At 39.8% G+C, this 13,354-nt stretch overlaps 1 protein-coding gene across 1 annotated transcript in view; it reads right to left on the bottom strand.

Moving 5' to 3' along the window:
- Nucleotides 1-13,354, bottom strand: part of TAF1B (TATA-box binding protein associated factor, RNA polymerase I subunit B) — a 70,442-nt gene that overhangs the window by 17,246 nt on the left and 39,842 nt on the right. The window contains exon 9 of the mRNA XM_049784519.1: nucleotides 515-662. Coding sequence (XP_049640476.1) covers nucleotides 515-662 — 148 coding nt within the window. The remainder of the gene's footprint in view (nucleotides 1-514; nucleotides 663-13,354) is intronic.

Genomic DNA, 13,354 nt, shown 5'->3' with positions numbered 1-13,354 from the left:
ATGGGGCGCCAGGATTTGAACTGATGATGACCTTCTGCATGAAAGGTAAACGCCTTACCTCCATGCTATCTCTCCGGCCCTGACGTCCCTTTGTTTTAGAACTGGAGTTGCATATCAACAAACAATAAAAGCATTCTCATTGATTTGGTTCTGGGATTTTAAGACATTAGAATTATGTAATATTTATGCTTTGTGCAAAGGAAGAAATGCTGCTCACATGAGGGGGGAATATGTAGTCATTATTTAATAACATTAAAATCTTACTTTTTGTGCAAGCAATGAACAATACTGAAACTAAATACATTCCCTCAAGCATACCCCATACCAGAATAGAACCCTGATGTCTCAATGGACACTTTCAACCATCTCACATAATCTAACATATCTGAAGGGTTTCCAACTTTTTAAAGGTGTGCACTGTATGGATTTTGTCAGGGGCTCGACTAGCCTTAGCTTTGCTCCACACTATTCTGGTGGAAAAAGCTTCTTCAGAATAGACACTCCATATACTCACCTGGGAGATTGACTTCCATCAAGTACTTCATACACAGGATCTTTGGGTGAAGGTAGCAATCTTCAGTTATGTATGGAAAATGAGGTAAATCTAAAAATATGGCGATTTCAATTGCTTGTTTATAGATATCCTCATAGTTGGGCCAAGACTGAGAGAAAAAAAGAGTTAAGACAATGTTAAGAGTTAAAAAGAGTTAAGCAATGTTCACAGTATTTTACAAAACACTTGGATCTTAAACTTATGTTTTCATTGAATAATACTTAGTATGTGAAGAAAAGCATAAAATAACTGTAAATTTCTAATTTATACCATACCTGAGTGGTTTTAAATAGTAAAATAGTAGCAACATTAAGTCTCAGAAAACTCTCACTGGCCTTGCCTATGGTCGAGTGGGACAGTAAGTGGTGGCAGGAGACGTCTCTGGCGCCCTGCTGGAGCAACTGCTCTCACAGCTCTGCTTCTCCTTGCCTATCTTCATTAGTCTCAGCTCATTAATATCCCAATTTACAGCTCATAAGTTTAGCTCAGTTTTGGCTAATACATTCCTCTATGTTAGAAATAACATCAGGGGGTTAGCCTACTAGTTAAAAATCCACAATTCAACTTCACACTAACCTTTACCATATTAACAGCTTATGAAATATGAACTTCTTATAGAATTCAAGGAGAATCTATGAGCTAATATTAACTTTGTTCATCTTCAGATCACTTCTATACTTTACTAGTGAAACTAATTCAATTTTTGTAATTTGTAAACATTCTTTTTGTTTGTTTATTTTTGGGCCACCCCCGGTCATGCTCAGGCATCACTCCTGGTTCTATGCTCAAAAAATTACTCCTGGCAGCCAGAGAGATAGCACAGCGGTAGGGCATTTGCCTTGCACACAGCTGATTTGAACGGACGATGGTTCAAGTCTTGGCATCCCATATGGTCCCCCGAGCTTGCCAGGAGCAATTTCTAAGTGCGGACCAGGAGTAACCCTGAGCATCACCAGGTGTGGCCCAAAAACAAAAACAAAAAGTACAAAGTGTGACATTTATATTCAATAAACTATGATCCAATCTTTTTTTTTTTTTTTTGGTTTTTGGGTCACACCCGGCGGTGCTCAGGGGTTACTCCTGGCTGTCTGCTCAGAAATAGCTCCTGGCAGGCATGGGGGACCATATGGGACACCGGGATTCGAACCAACCACCTTTGGTCCTGGATCGGCTGCTTGCAAGGCAAACGCCGCTGTGCTATCTCTCCGGGCCACTATGATCCAATCTTAAAAAATACAATCCTGACACCTGGATAAATCTTGACTATACTGTGCTATGTGAAATGACAGACTTGAGAGTGGGTGTGGGGAAATGAGGAGTTAGTGGTTGAATGGGTGCAGTTTCCATTTGGAAGATGGAAGACGAAGAGCAATTGGGAAATGGATAGTTGCGAAGAACACATGATATGAATGTACATAATTCCACTAAACTGCACACTAAAAATTGCTTGGCTCTTTTGTATTATGTACCCATTCTGTTCTGTTTTGGAACCACTCCCAGCAGTGCTCAGGGGACTATGGGTGCCAGGGACTAAACACATGCCTCCCACATGCTAAGCAAATGCAATAGGCCTTTAAACTATTTCCCTGGCCCTATGATAAGTATATTTCTTTTTTTTCTTTTTTTTTTTTGGTTTTTGGGCCACACCCGGTGGTGCTCAGGGGTTACTCCGGGCTGTCTGCTCAGAAATAGCTCCCGGCAGGCACGGGGGACCATATGGGACACTGGGATTCGAACCAACCACCTTTGGTCCTGGATTGGCTGCTTGCAAGGCAAACGCCGCTGTGCTATCTTTCCGGGCCCAGTATATTTCTTTCTTTCTTTCTTTCTTTCTTTTTTTTTTTTGTGGTTTTTGGGTCACACCCGGCAGTGCTCAGGGGTTACTCCTGGCTCCATGCTCAGAAATTGCTCCTGGCAGGCATGGGGGACCATATGGGACACCGGAATTCCAACCGATGACCTTCTGCATGAAAGGCAAATGCCTTACCTCCATGCTATCTCTCCGGCCCCAATAAGTATATTTCAATGCACATTATTTTAAGTATGAAAAAGAAACCCAAATAGCACATGTCTAAAGGAAACCCCCCTAGCATATTAGATCGTTATTAGAATAAAAAGTGAAAGATTAAATACATTCTACTTTCTCACACTTTTATGTTATACAAAAGAGCTTTGTAATAATATAGCTTAGCAACAAAAACCTATATTGCAAGGAGTTACTAAATTGCAGTTATTAAATATATAATACCAATATAAGAATCTGCCCTTCCCAGAAGGCAAAATATACTGAAGAACATCATGTATGTATATGTATATGTGTGCAAATATATGTATCTATCTATCTATCTATCTATCTATATCTATCTATCTATCTATCTATCTATCTATCTATCTATCTAACTCTCACTCAGGGTCTTCGTGCAAAATTATGCTTCTTACTGTTTAATGGTCCTAATATGATCTTGTATTAGCATTTTCCAATGAGACAATATCTGAGAACACACATTTCTGTCCCAAGGAATATCATCAAAAGAATCAGCATGCTAACTTTCCCTTTCAACGTCACTTCAAATGGTGGCCTAACTGTTCCTACACGGTTTGTTCTAGAATGACCCCACACACTTACACAAGTGCTCCAAGGCCAACTGAACCAGGCCAGTTTGGGGCCTGCAATGCTAGTCCTGAAAAGAATCTGACCTTCTATAGAAAACCGGAAACACTGTTACTTAGCAATGTTTCAGAGGAAAAGATAGCAGTGAAACATTTTTTGGCTTTGACTAATTGTTCTTACTCCAGAAGGAAATTAGGTTCCAACTTTGATGAGATTCTTGGGACTGAGGAGCCAGCCTATAGGGCTGGAGCATGTCTCTGATGCCCCCGGTTTGATTCCCCCAAACTGCAATGTCCCCAGCATCATATCAAGAGCAGCCCTGAGCACTGGACTTGCTCCAGGTGTATGGGATCTCTAATGTATAAAGTAAAAGAAGAGGGCTATTAGAATCCTGTTTAAAATCCTGCAGGTTAGTAAGATATAATAACATTTTGCTTTGTGCCTACCATTTGGTCATCTAAGTAGTCCAATTCTACCTTGATTCTTTTGTGAACAAAATATTGTGAACAAGGAATAATAAAAGAAAGTGACAGAGAGATAAACTAGTCTACTGCTTGAAGTTCCATCTTCAATAGCATTACCACCAAACGACTTGTTCAAAGTATAGATTCCGAGGGCCCGGAGAGATAGCACAGCGGCGTTTGCCTTGCAAGCAGCCGATCCAGGACCAAAGGTGGTTGGTTCGAATCCCGGTGTCCCATATGGTCCCCTGTGCCTGCCAGGAGCTATTTCTGAGCAGACAGTCAGGAGTAACCTCTGAGCACCGCTGGGTGTGGCCCAAAAACAAAAACAAAACAAAACAAAACAAGTATAGATTCCGAGATCCCACTTGACTTAATGAATCAGTCTTTGATACTGAGTTAAAAATCTGCAATTTAAACCATTTCTCTAGTATTTTTTTCTTCTTTTGTTTTTTTGGGCCACACACGGCAGCACTCAGAAGTTACTCCTAGCTCTGTGCTCAGAAATTGCTCCTGGCATGGTCGGGGCACCATATAGGATGCCAGGAATCTAACCTGGGTCCATCTTGGGTTGGCCACATGCAAGGCAAATGCCCTGCTGCTATGCTATCACTCTGGCCCCTCTCTAGGATTTTTTAAATGATAAAACTTTTTAAATTCAATTTTTATTCTAGCAGTTTTTTTTTTTTAATTTTTTAAGGGGAACACCACATACTCATAGCTGTGATTAGGGATCATTCCTGGTGAGGTTTGCGGGGACTATATGTGGTGCCAGGAACTATAAAGCAAACTACCATACTATCTGTCCAGCTCCTTCCTAGGATATTTTTTATTTTCCCCTAGAATATTCTTTTTCTTTTTCTTTTTTTGGTTTTTGGGCCACACCTGACAGTGCTCAGGGGTTACTCCTGGCTGTCTGCTCAGTAATAGCTCCTGGCAGGCACGGGGGACCATATGGGACACCGGGATTCTAACCAACCACCTTTGGTTCTGGATCGGCTGCTTGCAAGGCAAACACCGTTGTGCTATCTCTCCGGGCCCTATTTTCCCCTGAAATATTCTTAAACAAACAAACAAAAGAAAAATCAACACAGAGATTTCCAAGTCCCATTTTCCTGAAGCCTGAAAGAGACCCCAAGATAATTTCACATCACAAGCTAAACAGAGAAGTGTGTCCACAAATTGGATGGGTAACAAATTGCAGGAGACCAGGAGCAAAAGAAAACTTCAGCTGGATTCTATTCAGGTCTGGCAGTAGTACTCCTGGAAGGGAGGAGCAGAAGTGAGGGAATCTGAACACCTATTATCATCATTACACTTGCCTTCATTTCTTTTAGGCAGATTTTAGGCCTATCAGATAATTATTCTAACAAAGATTGCACAAATGTTCTCAGGAGCTACATGTGGCCTAGAGAGTAAGATGGTGAAAAAAAAAAAAACTAGAGTAAAGTTTGAAGTCTCTGTGGATTATAACTTGATTTTACTAAGACCTTCCTTCGGCGGCGCTTAAAAAAAACTGGCAGATCTGGAAGGTTTTTTTTTCCCCTCCTTATAACCAAGAGGAACCTGGTTTCACGAGGGTGTAAGATTACACCAAGGCAAAATGAATCATCGTGGCAAAGTGCCACACAACAGGTTTGGCTGAACCAGCATTTCATCTTTTCTTTTTATTCATTGGGAGACATCGTCAGAATGTTGCTGATCAACATTCAAATACTGGAGCGGTACTCTGGACTGAAGTTCCAGTTTCTTTTTTGTTCCTTTTTGCTGAGTCTAGTGATGGATGATGAAATGACTCATTCTTGAAAGGATTTAGAAACATCGTCAAAGGACTAGCTAGAACAATATGTACATTACATATGACCCGGTTAGAAATGGGTATGAAGAGTTTAAAATACACTAACAAATATCAAGGCTGAAAAGACAGATGGATTCCTACTGTCTGTATGTTAATAGAAGAATAAATAGTGTCTAAAATAAGGGCAGTTATGTCTAGAACTAATACTTTGGCTCAATCAAAATATCATCATCATTATTATATTTTACTTTTGGTAATTTGAATATGAATGGTGCCCCTGAAAGGGGTTAGATTTCATACTTTCATCATATGGACAGTGATTTTTTTTTTGTTAGAAGCAAATATTTGAATTGGCACCATGGTTCAGAATTTAAAATAAGAAAATAAAGAAGAAGTTGGGGATGTAATTCAGCTGTAGAATAAGTGGTTTGCATATGTGAGTGCCAACCCCCAGAGAAGCGAAAAGGGGAGAGGAAAGTGGAGGGGAAGGAGAGGTGAAGGAGAGGAAAGACAAAGAAAGAAAGAAAGAAAGAAAGAAAGAAAGAAAGAAAGAAAGAAAGAAAGAAAGAAAGAAAGAAAGAAAGAAAGAAAGAAAGAAAGAAAGAAAGAAGAAGAAAAGAAAAAGAAAGAAAAAAAGAAAAAAGAAGAAAGAAAAGAAAGAAAAAAGAAGGAAGGAAGGAAGGAAGGAGGAAGGAAGGAAGGAAGGAAGGAAGGAAGGAAGGAAGGAAGGAAGGAAGGAAGGAAGGAAGGAAGGAAGGAAAGGGGAAGGAAAGAAAGGAAGAAGAAAAGAAAGAAAGGATAAGAGAAAAGAAAGGAAAGAAAGAAAGAAAGAAAGAAAGAAAGAAAGAAAGAAAGAAAGAAAGAAAGAAAGAAAGAGAAGAAAAAAATGAAAGAAAAGGGGGGAAAGGAGGGGAGAAAGAAGGCAATAAAGAATGAATGAAGAGGAAGAAAGGCTGAGGCAGTGAGGTAATGAGGAGACTGCTTCCTAGTTAAATAGGTAAACAGGATTTAAAGGCTATCTACCTAGAATCAGAAATCCCAACTCATAAAGGGAAATGGCTGGATATATGAAAGCTAAAAACTTGTACACTTTTCTTCTCTCCTGAGCTCTGATTTTAAGTAGAAGCAATAGCAGGAAAACTCAAACTCTTAAGGACTGCTTGGAAAAAAGAATGATCTCTCTCTCTCCTCTCCTCTCCTCTCTTCCTCTCCTCTCCTCCCCTCCCCTCCCCTCCCCTCCCCCTCCCCTCCCCTCCCCTCCCCTCCCCTCCCCTCCCCTCCCCTCCCCTCCCTCCCCTCCCCTCCCCTCCCTCTCCCCTCCCCTCCCCTCCCCTCCCCTCCCTCCCTCCCTCCCTCCCCTCCCCTCCCCTCCCCTCCCTCCTCCCCCTCCCCTCCCTCCTCCCCCTCTCCTCTCCTCTCCTCTCCTCTTCTCTTCTCTTTTCTCTCTCTCTCTCCCTCCCCCATCCTCTCTGTCTCTCTCTCTCATACCTTTTGTGTTCTCTAGTCAGTTCTCCTAAGGTTTGTGCGTAATTTTCTGAAATAAAAACAAACACAGAAGAAAAACAGTCCCCAGCAGCCCACACACACAAAAGCTCCACGACCATTATCTTCATCTCCATCTTCTAGAACAATCACACCTTTTGTCATTTCTGGTGGAGGTACAGCTGCTGAAGAAGCCAAGACTTAGCGGAGAAAGTTAAGACATGGAAAGACAGAAGAAAAATGCTCTCTTTGTTCATGAAAAGCCGTTTCCATTTAAAAGTTTCAACATACTATGGAATAGTGAATGCACTTTTGTGAACACAGACCAGGCATACAATGAAGAAAAGCTCCCTGTCAATTAAACAGTCATTTCAAGAAATCCCAAATCTTCCTCCTTTTTCAAGAGAAAAAAAAAAAAAAGAGGATGGTAACTATAAGTAAATGGGGACCATTACTAGATATGGCTGAAGATGTGTCTGAAAGGTATAATGAGTGCTGTGCACTGGGCTTCCAGCGTCACAGAGCCATTAGTTATAGTGGTAAAATACACCACAAGGTTAATATGTTCGTTAAAAAGTCCACATAGCATTAACAATTGTTCGAGCATGCATTAAGAACAGAGTGCTTGGGAAAGCATTTGATTGAATTTCACAAATATTCCAGTGAGTTTATTTTCCTTCATGAAGCAATGTCTGAAGACAGGTAAGGACAAGCTAGAGTTTCTGTTACACAACAGCAGGCGCTGTGATAAACCTGATTACAATACCCTGTCAGAGGTGAACTTCCTGCTTAGCTCTGAAAAAAAAAAAAGAAAAAGAAAAAAGAGGACACTGCCTCGCCCTTATTCTTGTTCTAAAGCAAAGCTTCCACTGAGGAAAAACCAATGCTGTGCATGCACCTGTTAATCCAAACTTAAAAAACAAGACTTTCTACTACAAAGGAACATTAAGAAAGAATAAAATTAATGTCATAAGTAATGACGAAGCATTGTGATATATGACTTATGAGGGATCAAATGAATTCCAAGCATGTTATGATTCATAGAGAAGTTCACCTTGCCATTTTAATCTGCTGGAATTATCTTAATAGTGCTAAATCAATCCGGTAATAACAAAAAATATTTTTATGCTTCAAGTTTAGTGTTGGTAATTCTGTGGTGACCACATTCTATGAAATAAAGTCTTGGTTCTGGGGCTAAGACCATTTTAGAAACAGATAAGCATGGCCCGGAGAGATAGCACAGCGGCATTTGCCTTGCAAACAGCCGATCCAGGACCAAAGGTGGTTGGTTCAAATCCCGGTGTCCCATATGGTCCCCCGTGCCTGCCAGGAGCTATTTCTGAGCAGACAGCCAGGAGTAACCCCTGAGCACTGCCGGGTGTGGCCCAAAAACCAAAAAAAAAAAAAAAAAAAAAAAAAAAAAGAAACAGATAAGCGTACTCAGACAAAGGCAAATCTTATAAACAAATACAAATTTATAAATTGATGGCCAATGAGGTCTTGCCAACTGAACAGGCAACGGTACATGGTTTTGGCTTCAGATTCAGAGCTGGGGAAAGCCTTTTGCAGTCTTCCTCACTAAGCTCTATCTGTTTGACAAAGAACTACTATTGGTTAACAGCTGTGTCCCAATTTCATATATATATATATATATATATATATATATATATATACCCCAAAATATTATTAAAGTAGATCATTCCAAAATAATTTCTCTTTGACTTGGAAATGTAACCAGCAGATCTACCTTTGTCAATGTTGGCCTTTCTTTAGAGCATAAAATTGAGACCCCATTCTTCTGAAAGCTCATGTGAGGAATGACCTGTGTAGAATATGCTAGGCTCTAAGTTACTAGCTCAGGATCAAAGTAAATCACAGAAAACCAAATTAAATCATTTGTCTCACTTAGTGAATAAGAGAAGTTAGTGAACTCAGCTGAATTCACTTAGTGAAATAAATACACTTAGTCAATTAATCTCCTAAAAGAAGTATCATTGATGCAAACTCCACATAGGAGTATTTCACTATGATTCAGTACATCAGTGGCCAGTACAAATTAGTTGAGAAGATTAACTCACACATTGGTTATTCTGGAGTGATACTGACACACCCCTAACAGAGTATGTAACACACACACACACACACAACACCAGGTATCATATATTGCCTTTTATTGTTCTGTTTTAGAAATTCTATCTATGTGCAGTGCTCAGGTGATCAACTGCAAACTTGGGTTGACAGTGTGTAAGGCAAGCACCTTACCTTTGTACTATCTCTCTGCTTCTGCCTTTCTTTTATTATTATTATTATTATTATTATTATTATTATTATTATTATTATTATTATTGGTTTCTAGGTCACACCCAGCAGTGCTCAGGGGTTACTCCTGTCTCTATGCTCAGAAATCGCTCCTGGCAGGTTCAGGGGACCATATGGGTTGCCAGGGACTGAATCTAGACCAGACACATACCAAAAGCAAGTGCCTTTATCCACTGTATTATCTCTTTAGTCCTATAAATTTACTTTTAAAAAATAGCTTGAGACTGTAAGGCGTCTGCCTTGCATGCACTAGCCTAGGATGGACCTCAGGTCGATCTCCTGGTGTCCCATATGTTCCCCCAAGCCAGGAGTGATTTCTGCGTGCATAGCCAGGAGTAACCCCTGAGCATCACCGGATGTGGCCAAAAAACAAAAAACAAAACAAAAACCAAAAATATAGCTTTAGAGGCTGGGGTGATAGCACAATGGGGAAAGTGTTTGCCCTGCATGTGGCCATCCCGAATTTGAACCCCAGGATTCCCTATGATCCCTCAAGCCTGCCAGGAGTGATTTCTGAGTGCAGAGCCAGGAGTAATCCCTGAGCACCACTGGGTGTAGCCCAAAAGCCAAAAACCAAAAAGAAAAAAGGTTTTATCAGGGCTGGAGTGATAGTGCAGAGGATAAGGCTCTTGCCTGGTATGTCCTTAACCTGGTTTTAATCTCTGACATCTCAAATGGATCCTCCTACCCTCACCCAGAACACTGCCAGGAGTAATTCCTGAGTGTAGAGCCAGGAATAACTTCTAAGCATAGTTGGGCGTGACCCTCAAATAAAAAAAACAACCCCTCCTCAAAAAAAAAAAAAAGGTATTTATCATACACAAAACTATACAAAAAGAAATAATTTTGGGGCTGGAGAAAGGGTACAGCAGGTAGGTGTTTGCATTGCACACAATGTCCTGGATTCAATCCCCAGCTATCCACAAGGTTCCCTGAGCATGACCAGGAGTAATCCTTTAGGAGTAAAGCCTGAGTACAGCTGGACATAGCCCCAAAACAAAAAGGATAAAAATGGTATATTACAGTTAGGAGTTGTGCAAAGACATACCATAGCTCAATTGGTTAAGCATAGGTTTTATATGTGAGAGGCTTGTATTATTCCCTAGTATAGCCTGGTCTCTTTTTCTGTTTTGTTTTTTTTTGTTTTTTGGGTCATACCCAGCAGCGTTCAGGGGTTACTCCTGGCTCTATGTTCAGAAATCGCCCCTGGCAGGCTCGAGGGGCCATATGGGATGCCTGGATTCGAACCACTGTCCTTGTGCATGCAAGGCTAACGCGCTACCTCCATGCTATCTCTCTGGCCCCATAGCATGGTCTCTTAAGTATTTCCCTTAGCACACAACCAAATTATTCCAAAAACCACCAGGTGCATCTAATAAACAAGTAAAAATTAAATAGAACAAATATTTAGGGGTTCTGGAACATAATATGCTCCAAAATAAAATTAGCATCTATGATCCAAAATAGAATTGCATACATAGATCAATAGATTGATAAACAAGGAGATTGATTGATCAATCTCCAAGGAGAATAGTACAATATAAAACAAATGAGATAAAAATGTTAACAATAGGGGCCGGTGAGGTGGTGCTAGAGGTAAGGTGTCTGCCTTGCAAGCACTAGCCAAGGAAGGACCGAGGTTCGATCCCCTGGCGTCCCATATGGTCCCCCCAAGCCAGGGGCAATTTTTGAGTGCTTAGCCAGGAGTAATCAAATGAGCATCAAATGGGTGTGACCCCCCCAAAAAAAATGTTAACAATAGTTAAACCTGAGCAGACATATAGATATTCTTTTACTATTTTTATTTTTGCAAATTTCCTATCATCCAAAGTTATTTTAGAAGAAAAACTATTTTTTAAAAAGCTCTGCATGGTAAGTGACAAGGCAGTGTACTATGTGTTTATACCAAGACATAATTTATTAATTATTATGCAATACTTTCTACCAAAGGCTTCTATACAAAATTACTTTTCTTTTTAACCTTGACTCTCATTTAGACTGACTTGAAAACAGTCAACAAAAGAGATAATCACTTAGAAAAATATTTTGTGTAAATAAATGCCTATATCCACGAGCCTCCAAAAACATGGTCCAGTTCAAGGAAATTTTTTTTTTCAGTTGAAGGAAATTTTTCAGACAAGATGGGAATTGTAACAATTTTCATTAATAAAACTGTATTATTTAAATGCCAAGTATTAATGAACAATAAGATAGAATGAGGCACTTGAAAGAAGAATTGTTTAGGGAACACTCGACTAAAAAGGTTCTGGATATTGCTTAATAATAAATGTCTATTGACTATTCACCCCTAAACCATGGATACCACTTACGGGAACAAACCTGACTTCCTACATCAGCACCAGTAATATAAATTCTACCAAGGAAGGAAGGCCCCGCTACCACCATGGCACTGGTTTACTCCAAAGACAGTTCTTATGACACTCTGACAACCAGGCAACAGCAATAGTCTGCTTTAGGGCAGGATTCTCTGCAATGCTAACTGATGATGAGACGAGCCAGAAGACACTACACACCATCCGGACCTATATAGAAACCAGGATCTATAACTACAGTTATCTGACAGCAACAACTGTGAGACTGAAGAACTGACCACCAAGGATGACTAGGGGGTTGGACAACCTAGTATGCCTGGAGCCTAGAATGCCTGGAGTTATTCTTATGTCAAAATACTTTGAGGGTAAGATCTCCCTGTTTTTTAGGCCAAAGGTCTTTCTTCCCAATTCCTTCCCAATGCCTATGCAAACGACATCTGCCCCCCACATACACACACCACACACACATCTTTTTTCTATTTTTGGTATTGTCCATCTCTAAAGGAAAAAAGGGGGAAAGTACTAAACCTTTGGTTATTGTAACGACTTTATTGGTGATACAATAATTTCCACAAATAAAACTGCTAATGAACTCTCTCCCCTTTTTCCATCTCTTTTTTTAATTTCTCTATTTTCTTTCTATTTTTTAATAATTTCACTGTCATCCTGAAACAAATGTATTATGATCAGTTATGTCAACTATGTGATACATTTTCTTTTAATAAATTTAAAAAAATAATAAATGTCTAGTAATTAGCATATGGGACCCTTCTGTTCCTGCCTAAAGTATTTAGTACTAAAGGAATTGATGTCTCACAATAAGTAATCAAAGAAAAAAAGAAAAAACAGTTCAGGCATCAGATAACAGGAAGCTCACGGGACTTAAATCCTTGAGAGAAACCAGTGGCCCCAGCTTACAGCCTGAGGGCAATTTCCAAGTAGCAGTGCAAGGAGCAAGGAGTGAGACAGCTCAGTGGTCCTGCTGAGTAGGAGACAGGCTGGAGTTCCTGGAGCTACTGAGATGGTTATATAATTTGTAGGCAGGTAACCAGCAGGATAAGAGAGGACTCCAGACACTCCCAAACAGGTCCTTCCAAGTCTTGCCTGAGGAATGATCTATTCAAGTCTGAGAGAAAACTAGACATCAGCACTAAAAAAGAAGTCCCTGATCTCAAAAGGTCTAAAGCCAGAATGGACAGAATATACTGGGAACATGGGGTAGAGTCTATGAAAGACAGGCAGGCATCAGTAGCCGATGGGACCAAATAAGTTCCGCAATATCCCTGGGCAGCTATTTTATAGAAGGTCAAAAAACAGGCTATAATCGACCAAACTGATCTCCAAGTTAATTATATTCCAGAAAAAGTTCAACACCATAAAATTCACATCTGCATCCAATTAAAACGTAAAGATATGCAAAGTATCAAAAAATATGACACATAACTAGGAGAAAACCAATCAATAGAAAATATATAAAGAAATACAAATAATGAAATTAGTTAAACATATAAAGCCATCTATTGTAAATTTTATCAATATACACTCAAGGATGTAAAGGAAAGTGATACTGTCTAAAAATAAAAAATGTAAAAATAATAAACTATCACTATCTCTAATGAAATAATATATAATACGTAATATATATAAAAGACCCCGTATATTCTATGAAAGAACTCTTTAGAAATAATAAAACAATATAGGGACTGGAGTGGTGGCACAGCAGTAGGGCGTTTGCCTTGCATGTGCTAACCTAGGATGGACCATGGTTTGATCCCCTGGCATCCCATATGGTCCCCC

This window comes from Suncus etruscus, chromosome 12 (genome assembly GCF_024139225.1).
Source record: "Suncus etruscus isolate mSunEtr1 chromosome 12, mSunEtr1.pri.cur, whole genome shotgun sequence".
Classification (NCBI taxonomy): Eukaryota; Metazoa; Chordata; class Mammalia; order Eulipotyphla; family Soricidae; genus Suncus; species Suncus etruscus.
Note: the sequence above shows the minus strand (reverse complement) of the source record. Positions and strands in the feature narration are given on the sequence as shown.